The 20721-nt window shown below is 37.4% G+C and overlaps 1 protein-coding gene across 1 annotated transcript in view; it reads left to right on the top strand.

The window, feature by feature from the left end:
• RyR (Ryanodine receptor) overlaps positions 1-20721 on the top strand; it is a 623761-nt gene that overhangs the window by 381158 nt on the left and 221882 nt on the right. Inside the window, exons 43-45 of the mRNA XM_067151578.2 lie at positions 1386-1484; positions 9075-9227; positions 9314-9437. Of these exons, the coding sequence (XP_067007679.2) occupies positions 1386-1484; positions 9075-9227; positions 9314-9437 (376 nt within the window). The remainder of the gene's footprint in view (positions 1-1385; positions 1485-9074; positions 9228-9313; positions 9438-20721) is intronic.

The following is a 20721-nucleotide window of genomic DNA, read 5'->3' as shown; positions in this document are numbered from 1 at the left end:
GATGATCAGTCAACCTTTGTGGTGGTGGTGGTGGTGGTGGTGATGATGATGATGATATTCTTTTGTCTCTCTAGTTCTCTTTTTCTGTTTTTCTTTAGTTACTTTTTACTTGAATATCCATTGTCTAATGATCGGTATGTCATTTCCATAATAAGTTGTTACAACAATAAAAACCACCTCTCCAATACATAGTAATCCTTTATATTTAGGATAAAACCATTAACAGATATTACAATTAGGACATGTTTCACTCATGCTTTGTGAGCATCTTCAGCCAGAATAACCTAATTCATGGTAGGTCAGGGCCCTATTCTCTTTTCTTTTTCAGGGCTCACCTGTTTCATATTTTTCACCTATGAGATCTTTTAGTTCCCTGTTCGAAGATCATTGACAGTATATATTGAATAACACTACGATGAAATATAACACGAGGGAATCTCTTACAACCGTTTCACGCTAACCTGGCGACGTTTTATCCATCTACACAATTCGTTTTTCAACCAACACATGTTGATTTTAAGACATCTATAAAAAGATAGCAGTCCGCAATAGTTGATTTTATTGTGTAAAAGTGTTCCCAACTATAAACAGTTTAATGCCATTGTACAAGGATTATGCTCATCATACCATACGAATAATCATCCACAGCAACATATCATTAACTTTTCATATCATTCACCTACACTTCAAGCTATTTTAATGGTCACTAAATGTTTTAATAGACATATTATATTTTTACTGATCATTTTTAAATTGGTGTAATTAGTTTTATCATTGTATTATTAGACGTTTTTACATTATATGTACTGGGATCAGGGCCCTGACCTACCTTGAATTAAGTTATTCTGGCTGATGATGCTCACAAAGCATGAGCGAAACATGTCCTAATTTTAATATCTGTTAACAGTTTTATCCTAAATATAAAGGATTACTATGTATTGGAAAGGTGGTTTTTATTATTATAACAACTTCGTATTCTGAATTCCAATACGGCTTTATAATGAGATTTACAACTTGCAATGTTATTTCGATGTGTAAATTTATGTAAAACATGGAAATGTTGGTTTTATTTTTAATATATGATTTGTCTGTCAGGTAGCCTTTAAATTAAGGAAACTTCAAATTTTAAAACATGATATATTAGTAAATAATTGGTTAATTAGTGAGTTGAATGACATTGCTTATTGTATGGCAGTCATTACTTCTCTTCAGAAATCACTAACTTGTATCTTTGGCAGCTTGAAAATTTCATTTGTTTCTGGTACTCTATTTTACACTCAATGTTTTAACTTTTGTTGTTATTATTTTCCAAGTTTTTCTCCTTCTTTCTGTTCCAAAATTGTACCAACAGAAACTAATAAATGATTTGTAATTTATGGTTGTAGGATCAGCTGAGGAGATACATTGACATCAAACAGTCTGATCTTCCATCTGCTGTGGCAGCCAAAAAGACCAGGGAATTCCGATGTCCTCCACGAGAACAGGTGAGCAACAGTGCATGATTAGTAGAATTATGGTTTGTTCATTGTAAACTGTTGCCCAATGTAAACAAAGCCAGAGTATCACTCTGCTGAAAAAACTGTATGATTGATCAGAAATATCTTGCTATGTGGAGAGGTGTACAGCAAATTTCAATTACCGCATAAGAAGTTTTCCCGCCTAAGACGTGTGATATTCTTTGTCCCTTGATCGGTTGCATTAAGATACATGTATACTTTTTCCCATTTCAAGTATTCTGTTGTAAATATACAGCAGAATTCCGTTATAGCAGAATTCACAACACCGGAAAATTTACTCGCTATAGTGGATTGTTGTTATATCCGGTTTTTGTATAAAAGTCGGTATGAAACAGCAATCAGTTTGTTCAAAACTTGCGTTTCCATGGATGATATCCATGCTACGACTTACTTGTTTGTTATTTTTCGAAATCCGATACGACGTGAAAATGTATATTTAATTTCATTCTGAAAAAATTACAGTTTTGTATTTCTCCGAATGGAAGACAAACCCCACTTTTTCCTTCAAAAAATTTAATAAATCAGGCTCAAAAAAGTGCTTTGTAAAATCATATGAATGCCTTTGTTGTACAGTACGCATTTTTATACTATTTTTAGACGCCGAACATTGGCTTTCGTTATGCCACAATTTTTTGCAGCTGCACAATTATTCTTTATTTCCACGGGTTTTATGACAATTAACTTAAAATTGGCATCATAATGCCGAAGGAAACCCGTTGAAAATTTGCCAGTAATACCTATTCCATGCGTCTCTACAAAATGGCGATCTGTCAGGAAAACATTCTTGCTGTCTATAAAAACTGTTACGGTACTTTTACTCAGTATCAGATATAACCGGCTACCGCTACACGTACGTCTCACTTGCCGGTATGGCCTTTCCACCCTTGCATTTTTCGTGCACATACCTCACAATTTCATTTTCGACTTCTTTAAAGTGTCCTTGTTGCGGACCACCGAATGCATTTTTTGTACCTTTGGCTTTAGTTAGGCATACGCCATATTTTTTTTGCATCTGCACAATTATTCTACATTTCCAAGTGTTTAATACCCATTAACTTAAAATTGGCATGATATCGATGAAAACCCGTTGAAAATTTGTCGGCAGTACCTGTTCCACGTATCTTTACGACTATCCATCACGACAAAATTATTGCTGTCTATAAAACTTAATTTTACTAAGAGTTAAGTATAATAGACATGTTATAACTCTGCCACTGAGTAGCCATGGCCTTTATAAGAATTCGAAGGCTCGCATGTTTTGATGCCAATCTGCAGATTTGAGAAACGTTTTTGTAGAGGCTAATAGAATGTCATTCTCTCTTCGCTATTTCCCGAGATCCAGTGACGTTACACACAGGCACTGTACAATCGGTTGTCACGGCTAGCGATGTATAATAATGAGGCGGTTTATTGTCAACTAATTTTGTGTATAAAAAGAAGCAGCGTGGTTACCACGAGAGTTGCCAGTGGTATTCATTACAGTTAGACCATGAATGCAAGACGACCCGTGATTTTTTGCATGAAATTCTGAGGAAAAAAACGTCGTATTGGATTCAGAGAAATATGGTATCACTCCAGAGTTTTCTTCTTCAAATGGCGTCGCCTAAACCTACTCGTATGGGTGTCATGAAAACATATTTGAAGCTCATGTAGAGGCATGAGTTATCCTTGCTTGAAATTTAACTAGACGCGAGAAAATATGAACTATCCTCTGAAATCAGTGATGTACTCTGCCATATCTTGAGGTGTATCACATTCTTACTTAATTTCAGTATATAACAGTAAAATTAAGATATTATTTACTTCAGCCGTTATTTTTAACGAGTTAACAACTACTATCGGCCACATTATTACACATTTATTACGAAAACTTGTTATTCTCTTCCATTCAAATTTTCTTTAGAGAATAGCAGTCATTGGGTACCGTATTACTAATCGACTCCAACATCGCCTTCGAATGTCGATGTGAGAGCTCGCAAATGCACATAGCGAGAAAACTATTCCGCACCAAAGATGATCGATCGCATTTTGTGGCAAACGTTTCAGTTTCCTTATTCAAACAACGTCACCTATCCTAACTTAACCGTACTATACATATGATGAAAACATAGTTCAAGCGCCACTAGAGAAATTATAATCTGCTCGCTATAAATTTACATGATAATAGCCTTTCTGTAATTTAACCAAATACGAGAAAATATAAACTAACCTGTGAAATCAATTATGCACTCTGCCATATCTCGAGGTGTATCTCATTTTTACTTAATTGCTGTATTTAGCATTAAAATTAAGTGATCGTTTAGTCAGCCTTTATTTTTAATCAGTTAAGAACTATTATTGGACATGTTATTTATGCATTTATTATGAAAATATGTTCTCTTTCATTTCAAATTTTCTTTACGGAACAGCAGTCGACGGGTATTACCAATAGACTCCGACATCACCTTTGAATGTCGACAAGAGAACTCACTAGTGGACACAGCGTTGAATCGCTCGTAATAACACATGCGTCAGTGATAGGGCTCTCGCTGTAACCGAAGGTAATACACAGTTTAATATAGGAATTTTGAAGGGACATCAAAATATTGTCGATATAACGGGGTTCTCATTATAAGCCGTACTCGCTATAGTGGACTTCAACTGTATTTCCCAGTTAAACAGTTCAAATTCTAGAGCCCTTTGAGATAGAAAATGTCCACTCAAAGCAACTCATGGTTAGAACCCTCCAGTCTCCGCGCAAGTTGAACCCTGTGTTAGACCATTTGCATCCATCACGGAGCCTCTCTGGGCTTGCCAAGGCCATATGATGTCACGCTATGACAACACAAACACCAGATGCTCACTCTCACCTTGTGGAATCGAATCGAACCAGTCGGTTGAAATTTCCACTCCACCGTTCACATCAAGCAGAATCAAATCGAATGGGATTCTACGCGAGAAACACAAAGCATGCAATGGATGGTTTGATAAAAGTTTAATGCAGTAAGTTGCATGCCGTGAGAGGGTGAAGTCATTAATCAAGGTGGCCTCAACATTAATTAAAAACAGAAAAATGTATTTGTCCACAACACAGCAGCTTCTTATGCATTACCATACTGTTAGGAACACATGCACGACAACCATAGGGAATGCCACTTATAAACTTGTTCACGGTAAATACTTTACATTCCAAGCCGTGTCAATTATCATACTGACATACCGTACTGTATATGGATTCCAACATAATAATATGATTCTGAAATAAGGTCAACAGTAATTGTGAAATAAACTAATTATCGTATAGGCCTAATCTACCACAAAATTGAATATTCTAACCTGTTTGATTTTTCATTCCCTTGCTTATTTCCTTCCAGGCATTCTCTCTTACATTGTTGTTGAAACAATACTTATGGGTCTTGTCGTAGAGGAAGTTGCGTTTTGGAACTAAACTGATAAGATTTTCCATGTCCATTATTAGTTGAGTGAATAAACTATTACGAATCAAAGAAACTTCCCGACTCTATGCAGGAAACAGCCGACTTGCCAGCTGATACATATTATGCCGCCAAACAGCCGGCCGAAAGATCCCGTTCATCTACGAAGTTGAATGAATGTTGATAACGAGCTGGGTGTTGGTGGGAGGGGGCCTGACACATGGCCACACGCACACAGAGGCATTGCAGTACCACGTGTTGGCATAAAATTGAAAGTTATTTTTACCTTTATACGAGCTAAACATTGCATTATCGTGTCACTCGTAATTATTACATTGCATTATTAGAACGTAGCACAAGGATGAGGAGACCTGAAATAAAATTCTCACGGAGAAAGAAACTGTTTACGTTGAGATGTGTTAGTGTTGCTACTGTGCCTTTATCACTCGCACGAAATACCCCAATACTTTCCCATGCACTCATTTCTGCAACTTCGAACCTGCGTTTCTTTTCTTCATTACCTATAGCATAAAGAGGATTAAAGCAGGAAAATAAACTCAATACCGGCTTGTCCAAGTGGTACTTGCAAAACAGCCAGAAACTATGCCCATTGCCATGACAACCAGTAGGAATGCAGGGGCGATATAGGCCTATGAATAGGTTCTAAGAATCTCTAAGAATAAGTTGCTGGATTTCCCATTTGCTGTCGTTAAATTGAAGCAGGTTTCGGGCGGTGTGAGGAGGATAGAAAGCACATGCTAACGAACTGTAGAACACTTCTTGTCTTTTTGTCTTGTAAGCCTAAGCTACGGATTGCCAAGTGTAGTGTCGTAATTAGTGTTAATAGGAGTCAGTGAAGTTAGTTGTACTTGTAATATCAAGGTACGAACGTTTTAAGTGAAAATAAGCAGAACTCAGAGGAAGATGATCAAGCGAAAGGCACTAATAATTAAAGACAAAGTGGAGATTATAAGGAAAGTAGAGTCATCTACACATTCCCGTGTTGCTTTGGCGAAGGAGCTGGGGATGCCGCCATCTACTTTGAATGGCATTATAGCGAAGAAATAAGAGATCTTGGCTTCTGCAGGGAATACTTGAGCAAATGGCAAGAAAGTTAAATCTGGAAAGTACGATGAAGTAGAACAAGCTCTGCTAATATGGTTTAAATAGCAGCAAAGTTTAAACATACCTTTGAGCGGGAATATTATGATGGAGAAAGCCGAAGAAATTGCGTGCAAATTAATGGTACCTTTTACCACGTCGAACGGGTGGCTGGACTGCTTTAAAAATCGAGCCGATATCGTTTACAAAACAATTTGTGGCGAAGCAGAGAGTGTAAGTGCAGAGGAAAGGGGAGCGTGGAAAGAAATAGTTCTGCCTGCTAAAATAAGCAGTTACAAACCTTGCAACGTTTTTAATCTCGATGAATTTGCACTTTTTTACCTGCTTATCCTGCATAAATCTCTAGTTTTGAAGGGAGAATCTTGCCACGGGGGAAAATTTAGTAAATTGCGAGTTGTGGTATTGGTTGGTGCTAATATGGAAGGAACTGAAAAACTACCTCTACTGATGATAGGGAAGTCTAGGAAGCCACTTTGTTTCAAAAATGACAGACTTTACCGTGCAAGTACACCAGCAACAAGTCAGCTTGGATGACAAGTTCCCTGTTTGAAGAGTATATGCAGGCATTAGATGCCAAAATGGGGAGCCAGAATAGGAAGATTATGGTGTTTATGGACCACTACCCTGCTCATCTCAAGGAGTTGCCCCATTTAAGGAACATCAAGGTAGAATTTTTTCTACCGAATACTACATTGGTACTACAGCCCATGGACCAATGAATCATTGAGGTATTGAAGCAGAGGTACCAAAAATCAGTTGTGCGCCATATGCTACTACACATGGAAGCAGGGAAACCCATCTACAAACCATCTCTTTTGGACACAGTGCATTTCATTGCCTCATCATGGGATTCAGTGGAGCCTGTAATAATAGCAAATTGCTTCAAAAAGCAGGATTCGGTGGTGGTACCAACAGCATTGTTATGGAAGTTGGTGATGAAGAGGCAGGGTGCTGGAAAATTATACAGGAGAAGATGAAGTTTACCAGTAGTTTCGACAACTTGATATGGTGATATGGTAATCACTTGCAAGGAGCAGACCATCAATGAGGTCTGCAAGGAAATTCAGGCAGAAGAAGAAGAAGAAGAAGAAGAAGAAGAAGAAGAAGAAGAAGAAGAAGAAGAAGAAGAAGAAGAAGAAGAAGAAGAAGAAGATAATGATGATGATGATGATGATGATGATGATGATGATGAGAAAGAATTCCCCAAGACCATCTTGCAGTGCGGAAAGCATCTGCCTTGAAAAACTAAGGCGGTTTATGGAAGGTTCAGTCAGTGTGCCTCAGAACACATGGAAGGCAATGTGGGAAATGGAGAGGTTTATACTTCAAGAAAACAGTAAAAACCTAAAACAGTCAACTCTGGACAATTTCTTTCCCAAGTAGGAGCCTAGACTTTTGTGCTTGGAAATGTATTTAATGTCTAATGCAATATGGAATTTACATAATGTACGGTTACCATCTACCATTTTAATGTTCTTAGTATTTCTTCTTATCTCTTGTGCAAGGTTTTATATATTATGTTCCCTTCTCTTATCAAGTATTTTTACAATACAGTATGTTCAATTATTTTACTTTATCTCTAAAAATACATGTCATGATAATCTAATATTTATACTGTGGCTTTCTTTTAGCAGCTCTTATAAATCAGCCTATTTCGGTATTGTTCACAAACAAGGAAATCTGTTGGCTGTATGTTTCACATGTATTTCAAAGTACAGAATAAGTTTTTGGGCATTCCCCTTGTAAGAAGTTTCCTGATTAAGAAGTCCCTTGAAAAACTTCTTTACAGAGTTTGACGCTTGCAAAATGAAAATAAACCAGGACTAAAATCTAGAGTTATATTTGAAAGGGGAATTTATGAAATAGGAATGTGAAGCTCATAATTGTAATGAAGACTCTGCTGGAATTGGACCAATCTCCTCTTCATGATATTGTATCTCTAACATTTTTATGCATGTTATGCATTTTTTGGTATTGAATTTGCCATGCTTTAATTTTCCTTTTCTATTTGCTTTACGTCGCACCAACACAGATAGGTCTTATGGCGACAATGGGACAGGAAAGGACTAGGAATAGGAAGGAAGCGGCCATGGCCTTAATTAAGGTACAGCCCCAGCATTTGCCTCATGCGAAAATGGGAAACCACGGAAAACCACCTTCAAGGCTGCCGACAGTGGGATTTATCTCCCAGATGCAAGCTCACAGCTGCATGCCCCTAATCGCATGGCCAACTCGCCCGGTGTAATATTTTTAGACCACTTCCAAAATGTTACTGTGATCCTTTAAAATGGCTTACCACTGGAATTAGAATGCCAAATGAAACCAAGTTCCCCTTTGATAGGCATGTTATGTCTTCTTCTTCTTCTTCTGCTTATTATTATTATTATTATTATTATTATTATTATTATTATTATTATTATTATTATTATTATTATTATTATTATTATTATTATTATTATTATTATTATTATTATTATTATTATTATTATTATTAAGCTACAATGTACCAGCATATTTTAATATGACACCATCTAGGCTGCCTTGCATGCCAATTTTGTTGTTGCATTTTATTTTATGAGGAGAAACAAAGCTTTGTTGGGTGAACTGTGGCTGAGTTTTAATTAATTTTATCTGGTGAACACCAAATGTGTTACCAGAGATCTTTTGCATGCTGATATTGTACAATGTAGAGAGCCAAATGGACTTTATTCTGCCCTTCAAAATTCCAACTACCTCTGCTGGGATGGAACCTGCAATCTTGGGATCCAGAAATTGACACTATCATTGATCCACAGAAGGAGCTCTAGATACATAACACACCTACATTATTTGAGTTGTTTATAACATAATAATGAAAATGGAACAATTGAATGTATGTATATCAATCATCAAAGACAAGAAACTAGTTGTCAGAACAGAAACACACACAGTAATAAACACAATGACAGGTCAGCCATCTTTGATGATTGATATTTGGTATTTACTAGTATACTATATTCTTTTTCATCATTCATGTTTCCAGATGAATGCCATATTAAGTTTCAAGAACCTTGAAGAGGAGGACAAAGAAAACTGCCCATGTGGTGAGGAATTGTGTGAAAGGTTGAACAACTTCCATGGAAAGTTGATGGGTCATGTTTCATTGAGTGCTCTGCAGGAGCCTGCTGAAGGAGAGGTAAGATTCATAGTTCAGTATCAAACAGTACAAGTCAATATTGAACCAAGAGACAGAATACTAACTTCTGTGCGTCTTCTTTACAGGAAGGTCAGATGGAACTAGCAAAACCAGGCCCACTGAAACGTCTTTATAATTTCATCAATGCTGTCAAAGAAATGGAAGAAGAGCCAAAAGAGGAAGAAGAACCAGAAAAGAAAACTCCCGAAGGTAATTCATCTACCATCAAAACCACTTCTGAAGTCAGTATCATTCTTTGTTAAATTTAGGCCCTTCTGTGGAAAGAGAAAGAAAACTTTCTGTTTCAAGATCCACTTTATGGCAGATAGAGGGGAAATGAAAATATTGTTGTTTACGGATGACATAGTGATCTGGGGAGTCAATAGTACAGATTTACAAATCCAACGTGAGGTTTGAAATGACAATATTGAGAAATATGGTATGAAAATCGGTGCAAAGAAGAGCAAAACAGTGGAGATGACAAGAGGAGAAAGAGAAGGAAAAGGAATATGAGTCGCCCAGTTGCAAAACCCGTTATGTGCAGACAACAAATTTTTCAGGAAGCACAAAAAACTGTCATTCATTATGTAACAAAGATAGGAGGTTGAAATTTTGTAATTAAATAGTAAGTGTTCATCTTTGTCATACTGCAAAATCTCCACAAAATATAATTTATAAAACCCATGTTCTTTGCAAAAAACTTTTGGACATAACGAGTTTTGCAACAGTTTTGTGGAGATAAAAGGTATGTGCAGCAGTATATGGAATAGAGTGCAGATTTACGGTGAAATGTTTTATTAGCTACGTTTGAACATATTACACTATGAAAATAGCATGAATGGAAATAATTTTACGGTTAGGATATAATGTTTTGATATCTAATCCTCGCTCTTTGATTTTATGATTAGACCTATATAAAGAAATCATCATTCATTCAAAACATTTTATAAGTTCTTTAACATTTTGTACAGTTATATTAACAATCCGTTATTGTGCTCAACAAAATATCCCACATCAGTGTCATAGTCTGACATTTCACTGTTTAAAGTTTGTTGCTGGTCAGTGTCTTGTAGAACGTGGGGTCATTATTCCTTATCCACTCTTTCCCATCATGTTTGGTCAGCAATGTGTTCAGATCGCTGAGCTTTTCTTTCTTAAGTAACCCTTTCCTCCACTGGTATTAGCACAATAGTAGAAAAGGGTTTCCCATGCTTCAGTATGCTTTTCACTTCACCACAATTGCTGTTAAGTTATAGTTTACTTCACCTTTATAACACAGTTGCCTGATTTTGTTCATGTAAGTATGATCCTCTTACAGGGTTCTGGGACATAATGAGCTTTGTTGCATAACACACGCTGGACATAACGACTTCTGCAGCAGTTCCACTGATATGTCCCCTTTAAATGTATGGATTAAATGGACTTTGCTCATGTATTACATTACTGGATTGTGTATTTTGATGAGCTGCGTACAATGGCAGTGATAACACATTTTGAGATAAACTGGACATAACGGCTTTTACAACTGGACGACTCAATTGTTATTAGGGGACAAAACCTTGAGGTTGTTGAATATTTCAAATATTTGGGAAGTGAAATAATGCAAGATGCAAGGTTGGGTAAGAATATCAGCAGCAGGGTACAAGTGGGAAATGCATTCTACCAGAATGTAAGGAACTTGGTGTGGAACAGAGAAGTTCCTATGAAATCTAAAGAGATGATGTACAAAATATACTATACCCCTGTATTAACGTATGCATTAGAGATTTGGACAATGACAGCAAGAGATGAGAGTAAAATTCAGGCCAGTGAGATAAAGTTCCTGAGGAATATGGTAGGAAAGACAAAGAGAGACAGAGTAAGAAATGCTGAGGTCAGAAAAGAAATATGGGTAGAAAAACTGAGTGATAGAATGGAGAAGAATAAATTGAGATGGTCTGGACATGTTATGAGGATAGAGGAGGGAAGGATACCAAAACAAGTGTTTGAGGCTAAGATAGAAGGAAAGAGGGTAAGAGGGAGGCCTAGAGCAAGAACTGTATAAGGAAAAGACTGGAATGGAATACAATTACTGAAGAGGAGTGGTGGAAGGAGAGGCAGTGGTGGAGAAGTGGCGTCAACACCCCAACCTGGCAGGAGCTGGACAAGGGGAAATGAAAATGATGATGATGATAGAGCACAGATACAGTAAGAAATGAGATGAATGTTTCTCAGATAACCAAGAATAATGCTATCAGTTCAACACTAACCCTACATGCTGCAACCAAGTCAAATTTTAACTTCCAAAATTCTCTTCTCCTTACATCAGTGGCACCTTCTAAACCGAATGTCACCATAGTTGCCTTATAGAGGACACCCAGTATAGAAATATTTCATGGAAATCAGCCTTAAGAAATTACAAAAATGTTGAAGTATGTACAACTCAAATGATATGTTAATAGTAATTATTTTTTAGCAAGCAGTTTAAAAAACTTAATACATAATTTCTGCTCAAGATGTTATTCATGACAATGAGTGTGGGGATGTATATAGCCACAGGTTTACATGATGGGAAAGCAGAAATATTGCGGTTCGTTCAAGGTGTCGGGCCTTTTGAGACCCACATTTTTTACAAAGAGTTCAAATAGTCATTCAAAATATAGTGGAACCTCAGTTCTCTGTTTCTGGAGGAACCACAGAAAAGAAACGTACAATACGCAAAAATGGAAAATCCGGTAACAAATTAAAATCATCAACAATTTGGCTAAACATCACAATAATGAAATATGTATAATTATAATCTTACAAAAACTCCTAATCCAAACCCAACCCCATGGCACTATAGCCCTGATGGGCCCTGATCTACCAAGCGACCACTGCTCAGCCCACCCGAAGTCCTGCAGATTACAAAGTGACGCATGGTCAGTGTGACCAATCCTCTCAGGCATTATTCTTGACTTTCTAGACTGCGGTCGCCATCCCACCATCAAATACGTCCTCATCTGCAACTATGTAGGCTGAGTGGACCTTGAACCAGCAGTCATATCCAGGTAAAAATGCCTGACCTGTCTGGGAATCAAAACTGGGGTCTCTGGATTGAGAGGCAGGCAAGCTACCCCTAGACCATGGGGCCGGCTACAAAACTCCTACCTACATAAATTACAGGAGTTCAAAATCTTGATACTTTAAATTCAGTTTTACCGGAGAAAATGCGTTGCTTTCTCTTGAACACTCCTTTCAGGTTGGAGAAAACTTAGGAAAGGATCATAAGTTTTACGGGGATAAAGAGAGAACAGAAAAGTGGGTTATAAGGAACAGCAGTTACAAAATTTATTTTAACAGTATATAAAAATGAATAATCAGAATAAAGGAAGCAAAACATTTTATAATTGCTAAATGAAGTTAAGTGCGTGACCTTGAGCTAAACAGCCACGGTTACTGTACACGAAATGTTAAATATATATAAGACTAATGTCTTATTGATGCTAGAAAGTTCAAACAGGCTGAAAGAAATAAGTAAACTACATTGTAGGCCGACTAATGTCAAACCAATAATTTAAGTTGAAGAAGTATTGATACGAAGAAAATATTAAAGCTAATAATTGAAGATCACAAAAAGAAACGTGAAGTTTGAGAAAAGAAAATTAAATGACGAAAATTCACAAAAAGTATTTGACTAGATTACAAGCTCTTGAAGAGATCAGATTTGTAGCACTCCTCCAGGGAGAAAAAGATCAGCAAAACTTTTTAAAAACCAAATAAAAGCATTTAGAGCCTTAGGCCACTAAATTTTGATGACTAGTAGATAAAATCTTGGTGAACAGATCTTCACCGGCAGGTAGACAAACCAGTCATCAAAAATGCTCTTTTAAAAGAAGAGCCCTGAGTACTTAGTGCTGTTGGGGAGTATGCAGAGAGGCTGACGAATAAATTGTCATTAAATGCAGAGTCCAAACTGCCATCTGATAGGTTTCTTTGCTTCTGCGTTGAAAGTAAAAGGTCTGCCATGTAGGTGGAAACTGTAGTTTATGTTAGCTGCTTCATAATGTGTTGACGTGACTCAGAGCTGCAGCAAAGGCACTCATATATGCTAGCGAGAGGTTGACCTTCTGGCTGAGTACGGCTGAATGCAAGCTAGCGAGTCTGGTGCTAGTGTTATGTAGAGGGATGGAATGTTCTCGAGGCGGACGATGCAAAATAGTGCTGGAAAACTAACAATAAAGTTTCTACGGAGAATAATAAAGACTACAAAAAATACAAAACAATCTGAAAAATGATCCTCAAGGAATATTAGTAATAACATTAAATAAATGAATAATTAAAAAATGCTTAAATAATAAATGACAAAGAATAGCCATTCAAAGAAGAAACAACGCCGCAAGGTTACATCATTGGTACCAATCAGTGTGAAAGTTGCTGATGACGTGGGCAATCATGTCCAGGTGATAGTAGCCAATAAAAAAATTAAGAATTAATGACCACCAGCAAGAAAGCACAGGAAATAGTTTTCATTTAACCTGTGACATGAACACACGCCAAGGGTGAACTTATACTCTTTCATACTGAAGAGCTATGTGAATTAGGAACAAATTTAAGGTAAGATTAACATCAGTAAATAACAAATTTGATCAAAAGCAAGAGATACCAAGATTTAAAGAGTATAAATATCAGTTTGTCATCAAACTGCGAGTACGTTCATGCGAAGCATGAACCACAGGTCAACAACTTTGATCAGTCATGCTCAATAGAAAATTAACCCATATCTGCCCAAATTATTTTACTGTAGAATATTGCAGTATATTTCGTAAGTACAATTGTTTGTAACCTAAATGAAAGGGTTATGATGATTTTAGGTTTCATTAACATATTTTCACTGAGATTTTCCATGTCAACATATATCAACAGCATGCATGGGTAGAGTAAAAGACATGCTCAATGTAGGAACTTTTCTTTGCATTTTAAGCTCATACGAGGACGGTTTGAAAAGTTCTCAGAATCACCGCTAGATGTCAGTGCTAGAGCAACGAGGTTCCTGCGCAATAATCACACATCCTTTGTGAGTGAACATGTGGCGCATCAGTGCTCTAGCTGCAGGAGTGTGGTAGTGACGACTCTTTGTTGTTGTTCCCGCGTAGTGGTTTGTGACAATGGAAAAAACTAAGATTCGAGCAGTGATTAAATACTTTGTAAAAAAAGGTATGAAAGCAAAGGAAATTCATACCGACTTTCAGAACACACTGGGGGACTCTGCTCCTTCATTTTCAACTGTTTCTAAGTGGACCAGCGAGTTTAAATTTGGTCGGGAGAGCTTGGATGATGATCCGCGTAGTGGACAGCCAAAAAGTGTTACGACCCCAGAATTTATCTCAAAAGTGCATAAAATGGTCATTGAGGATCGTCGACTGAAAGTGCGGGAGATTGCTGAAGCTGTAGGGATGTCTTCTGAATGGGATATTATATTTTAACCAAAGAATTGGGTATGGAAAAATTATCCGCAAGATGGGTGCCGTAGCTCTTGACATTGGACAATAAACGCACCAGATTGGAAATGTCCAAACAAAGTCTGGCCCGTTTTCAGTGCAACCAACAAGATTTTTTGCGCCGGTTTGTGACTATAGATGAAACTTGGGTCCACTACTACACCCCCAGAGACAAAACAACAGTCAAAGCAGTGGAAACATGCTGATTCACCACCACCAAAGAAAGCAAAGGCAGTGCGTTCGGCCGGAAAGGTCATGGCCTCAGTTTTCTGGGATGCAAAGGCATTCTGCTGATAGATTATCTTCCTACTGGCCAAACAATTACGGGGCAATACTATACAAACCTCCTAGACCAACTATAGGAAAAGATACGCGAAACAAGGCCTGGTTTGGCAAGGAAAAAGGTCATCTTGCATCAGGACAACGCTCCGCCGCACACAAATGTTATTGCCGTGGCAAAACTTCATGAACTGGGGTACGAATTGTTGCCACATCCACCTTATTCACCTGATTTGGCACCATCAGACTTTCATCTATTCCCCAAGCTGAAAATTTTCCTCGGTGGACGGAGATTTTCTACAAGGGAAGAACTGACAGCCGAATTGGAGAGGTATTTTACAGGCCTGGAGGAATCTCATTTTCGAGATGGGATCAAGGCATTGGAACATCACTGGACCAAATGCATTAGTCTACAGGGAGACTATGTTGAAAAATAAAAGCAGTTCCACCGAGGTAAGATACTTAATTCTAGTACATTCCGAGAACTTTTCAAACCACCTACGTATGAATGTAATAATTAATCATATAGTAAATATTAGTCATACAAGTGTTGAACAAGAACAGAAAATTACAAAATATATGATTCAAAACATAAATGAAGAACAGTTTTGTCTCAATTTAGAATGCAGATTGTTTCAAAACAAAAGGACAACATTCATATGTTTGTATTACTTGCTATACACACAATACCAAATTTTGAGCAAGTATGATCACTCTGCAAATAGCAAAAAAGGAAAACTACGAGTAGAAATTCAAAACAGTTTAGTCTGCATTTTGAGGTTACTCTGCTTTTCATCATCCAGTCTGGTTTAGCGTGAGTGAAATGCCTCAAAACGAAGGAAGTGGCAGCCAACGTTACATTTTTTGCACTGTTTCCTGGTAGCTTTACCACACTGAGTGCACCGCACTTGCTTCTCTCTTGTTTTGAGGCAGTGGGATACCCCATCGAAACGCACTTCTGGCAACATGTGTGAAGATACTTTTGTACTCGGTCTTCCTGTGTTAGGATGTGTCGTGGCACAAGATTGGACATATGCCATAACGATGTACTGTGTGAAGCCGAGAAGGTCTATGTTTTCCTCTTGCCCTTTGGGGTCAAACGGTAAAGTTGACATGCATTGTTTATGGAGACATTCAGAAAGAATGCAATTTGAGGCCAGTACCATTTCTTGCTTTTGTTGCTGATGCAGTAACAAGATCCAACTGATCGACCACCCCCCCCCCCCCCCCCCCCATGTGCATATTATACAAAATTAAACATGCTGGCTGAATTACTATTATGTATTTCTTTCCAGCATTGCTCCATCTTCTGGCATGCCCTACAGGCGCTACACCAGACACAGTTGAGGCTACTGTAACAACATTATCATTGTAGCGTACATTCTGTTACCTGGTGGTAACTGCCATGTTCCTCTTTTTTACAGAGGTGAATCTCAGGAAGTGGAGCATTTTCCATTTGATTCTGATGTATGGTACCTGTACCTTCGTGGCCTTTCTCCTTCAGCCTTTCCAACAATCAAAAGGATGTAAAATAATTATCAAAGAACAAGCTGAGTTGAGTGCCTTCTGAAATTAGGTCCATAACAGCTGAGCCACCTACTCCTAATTCTGGTATTGTGTTTCCAGTAGCCACTCCTTGGTAAGGTTCTCCTTGAACTAGATACCCGAGACGAGTTGATAGAGAGAGCCCAGACTTTATACCCAAAATGTATTGGTGTGCCATGAATGTGTTGCTTGACACCGTGTTTTCCAAAGTAAGAGACCATTGACTCGTCCACAGAAAGATGTGTATCACCAGGATAATGCCATAGCCAGCGTTCGTTTAGTATAGTCCAAATGGGACAAATTTTTCTGAAACTGTCATTGCAGTCTAGTTTAGCATTGTCACAAAAATGTAAATATCTCAGAATTTCTTTAAACCGATAGTGCGACATTGCTGTGCTTACCCCAACATGATGTACATCTTCAGCAATTTCCCAGTATATTCTTGTCTTAGCCATAACATTCTAACTGAAAAGAAACAATATTGCAAAGAATAGCTGAAGTTCAGTTTTTTCCAATGAAAATGACACATAACCTTTTTCAACAGAGTACTGATTGTGCTCTGAATTATATATTCAAGTATATCATCATCAAAGAACAGCTCAAACAATTGCATTGGAGAATATTCATTGTTTACAGAGTTTGGTCGAGTAAACTCTGTGCTTGGCTTGTTCACAATGTCACTCTTTTCCCACACACGTTGGTTTGGTTTTCACATGATTAGATGTGCTTAGCCCTGCTTGCTTATAATTTTTTTGTTTCTTACATTTGGGTTGACCATCATCAGAATAATTTGAAGATGTACACAGTAATGCTTCATCAATAACATGACTTACTTCATTCTCACTCAGTACATGATTTTGCACACGGATTATACCATTTTCACTTGTTTTTGTACACACTAGTTCAGTACCAGCCTGGAGTTGATTGCCAGAGAGTCTGTTTATATCTCCACATGACTCATCATCATTGCTATCCCCATCACTATGGAAAGCATTTGCAGGTGGTTCTATGTATATATGAGCATCTAGGATGTCTTCTGATTCCTCCAGGATGCTTACGACCTGCTCAACACTCAATCTCAGAAGAGTAAATAAAAATTCGGTATCAATACTGAGGCAATCCCATTTGCACCCACTGTCGACATATGTCAATGTGGAATTTTGTGCTCTGCTAGACAAAAAACAACTATAAATTAGGCATAAATGAATTTAAAATCTGTTAAAGGCATGTTTCGTTATTATGTTTAACACAACAGTCCAATCTTACTTTCAACTGTAACAATATTATAACAAAATATTACTCATTGCATAAAATGAACCTCATTATAAAAATATTACTCACCACGACAGAAGCATCATCCTCATGACTGTATACGGAATGATGTTTTCATACACAGCCAAGCGATAAGGTGCGAAACTGGGTGTTTCTTGTTTTCATGCTTTGCATTAAGTATCAAACAATGAACTGTAAACAATGCACCTCAAAAATATTCTTCCGGTTTACCGATATAAGATCAAAAATATTCATATATTAACGTCGACAAATGATGGCAGTGGGCACATATGGATTAAGCTATTAATAACGCCAAGCCAAGCAGTAATTGACCACAAGTAGTTTTCTAGTTCTCTAATCTGATAAAAAAAAACATATTCAATACAAAAGCACCCAACATGATGGAAAATCCCTTCTTTTGCTTTATCACTTGTAATTTGGTCATTGGAAAAGAATGCAAGTATTAATTTCTCAGAAGTTATCAAATGCATTGTATTCAATTCTGCCTGTCACTAATCACAAGCAAATTGGTAAAAACCCATCAAAACTCAAGAAATTTTGGTTCATTTGTGACCTTGAACTCAGCTGAAAAACACGTTGCGACACTTGCTGCACAAGCCATTACAGGTGAGAAATGATACAAACTTTTGAAATTTTAGGCTGCGCATATAAAATTACTGCAGTTTTTGTAAGGATATTTTAACATAAGAATGTAAATATAAAAATCCCTGTACCGAGCAAATTGGCCATACGGTTAGGGGTGCACAGTTGTGAGCTTGCATTTGCGAGATAATGGGTTTGAACCCCACTGTTGGCAGCCCTGAAGATGGTTTCCCATGGGTTCCTATTTTCACACATGGTAAATTCTGGAGTTGTTTCTTAATTAAGGCCACAGCTGTTTCATTTCCACTCCAAGCCATTTCCTATCCCATCGTCGCCTATCTGTGTCGGTGTGAAGTACAGTCAATTGTAAATTGAAAAAAGAAACCTGTCTTACATTCAGGTCAAAATGGTAATAGGCTATCCCAAGATCTCCCATAGCTTTATATGTGTAAGGTGTGTTGCAGCATCTGTTCAGGTCATGAGAACACAATTGTATACTGTATAACGCATGATGGCACTGGAAGATTGAGTACCTCTTTAAAAACTGCAACTGCTGTGAAAGTTAACCTTAAGTAACACATCCAAGTTATTAGACATTCCAAGCATATTGCAAACTCTCAAGACTCGAGTAAGGTATCCAACCATATTCGTAAAATACTAGGCTCGTGTTAAGGAGCAAGTTCAATTCCTCTCTGAAAGCTCAGTGACTAGTGCCCTGAGAGAAGTGTGGAAAACCTGCTTGGTGTTACAATCATTAACAGATAGTAAAAAATAAGCAACTAATTCTGGATACAATGCAGAATTTGTACAAGTACGAGAATTTGGTGAAACTTGTTTCGTCTTCAAGTCATGCTGTTGGAATGCACTCTGTCTCCTTCTGATTGTTGCGGCCACTCTGCTTTATGACTTCTGTTGTTTCCCTGAACAATACCATGCAGATGCGATGTGAAGATGGTCCTTAAGCAATTTTACCTCCAGTCACTTTCTGGTACTTGCTCTAATTACTGCAATGATGAAACATTAACATGTTGATGGGACTGAAATTTCTGGACAGTTGATGCAGAAAATAATTTCTTCAAGGAATGGATAATGCAGAATTTTAAAAACTTGATTTCAATAGAATGCTTGCAGGACCACGTAATCTGAACTAATAATCTGGGAAAACGTTTCCAGGTATGGTTTATTGAGGTTGTGCTATGTATAAATTATTTATTAATTTTTTTTATTAGTCTTATTCTGCATTGAAGGTGTTCTTTGACTGAGCTCTTGTATATCAAGTGTTAAATTCCAGCTGATAGTATTCAGATTAAATTTTGCAACATTGAGCACAGAAGATGAATGCTCTAATACTTGTACCATTCAACCAGCTTTGTAATTATAACATCAGATAGGATATTCCTGCTCAGAAAAAAAACAAAACTCATAATTCAGCTTCAGTTCATTATAGAGCATCTTCCCCTTGAGTTACGGTATGACTAGCTACAAAACAAGAGTTTTGAAACCACATAACAAGATTTAGGAGTTTATTCCATTGTTTTAACAAGCAGTTATATATTATGCAGCAAAATAAACAGTTCTGAAGGTGTAAAATGCTCCGAACATCAAAATTCATCATTGTAACATGCAAGGTAACAGCAGCAACACATTTCTAACTGGGTCAGTACAGCATGTGTTCAAACTGTGCACCCTCATATCTCATGCATTGTTCATAATGATCCTGTAGATTGTCAAGCATATGGATGAACACAGGACAAAAAAATTTATTGTATCTTCTCTCATCATTCGGGAACATTCCTAGATGGGTCAACTAACTAGAAAATGGATTATTTCAGCATGTCCCTTATGTAGGCATATGGGAGCTTGAAATCTGGAGAGTGGCAAGGATATGGAAATTCTTTTATGTGGGAAAATTAAGCAATCTTCAAAGTGTTGTTACAAAAGGGCAAGTGGTGTGGGCTGTAGCTCATCTTCCTGCTTCAATTGTCAATGCATTGGCACATTTCTGGTAACATTCAGTATTATTTGATGTTCAGAGCATGTTTGTAATTTCCGTACTGTCCATGTTGACCCATACAGTACATATTTAAAGCTCTAATGGATGGAATATAAGCTATTAAAAGTATGTCAATCATTTTTTATAATCTAAGTGTACTCGTACATTGTGTGGCACGATAGCCGAGTGACATTATAACTGGCTTCTCACCAAGTCAGCCATAGTCCGAAATCTGGCCAATCCATGATATATTTTTAAACTGAGAAGTCACGTCCACATGGATCAGATTCCTTGTAATAATAATATTATTGGCTTTACGTCACACTAACTACTTTTACGGTTT

Source organism: Anabrus simplex, chromosome 7, assembly GCF_040414725.1.
Source record: "Anabrus simplex isolate iqAnaSimp1 chromosome 7, ASM4041472v1, whole genome shotgun sequence".
Taxonomy (NCBI): domain Eukaryota; kingdom Metazoa; phylum Arthropoda; class Insecta; order Orthoptera; family Tettigoniidae; genus Anabrus; species Anabrus simplex.
This window is presented reverse-complemented; position numbering and strand designations above follow the sequence as displayed.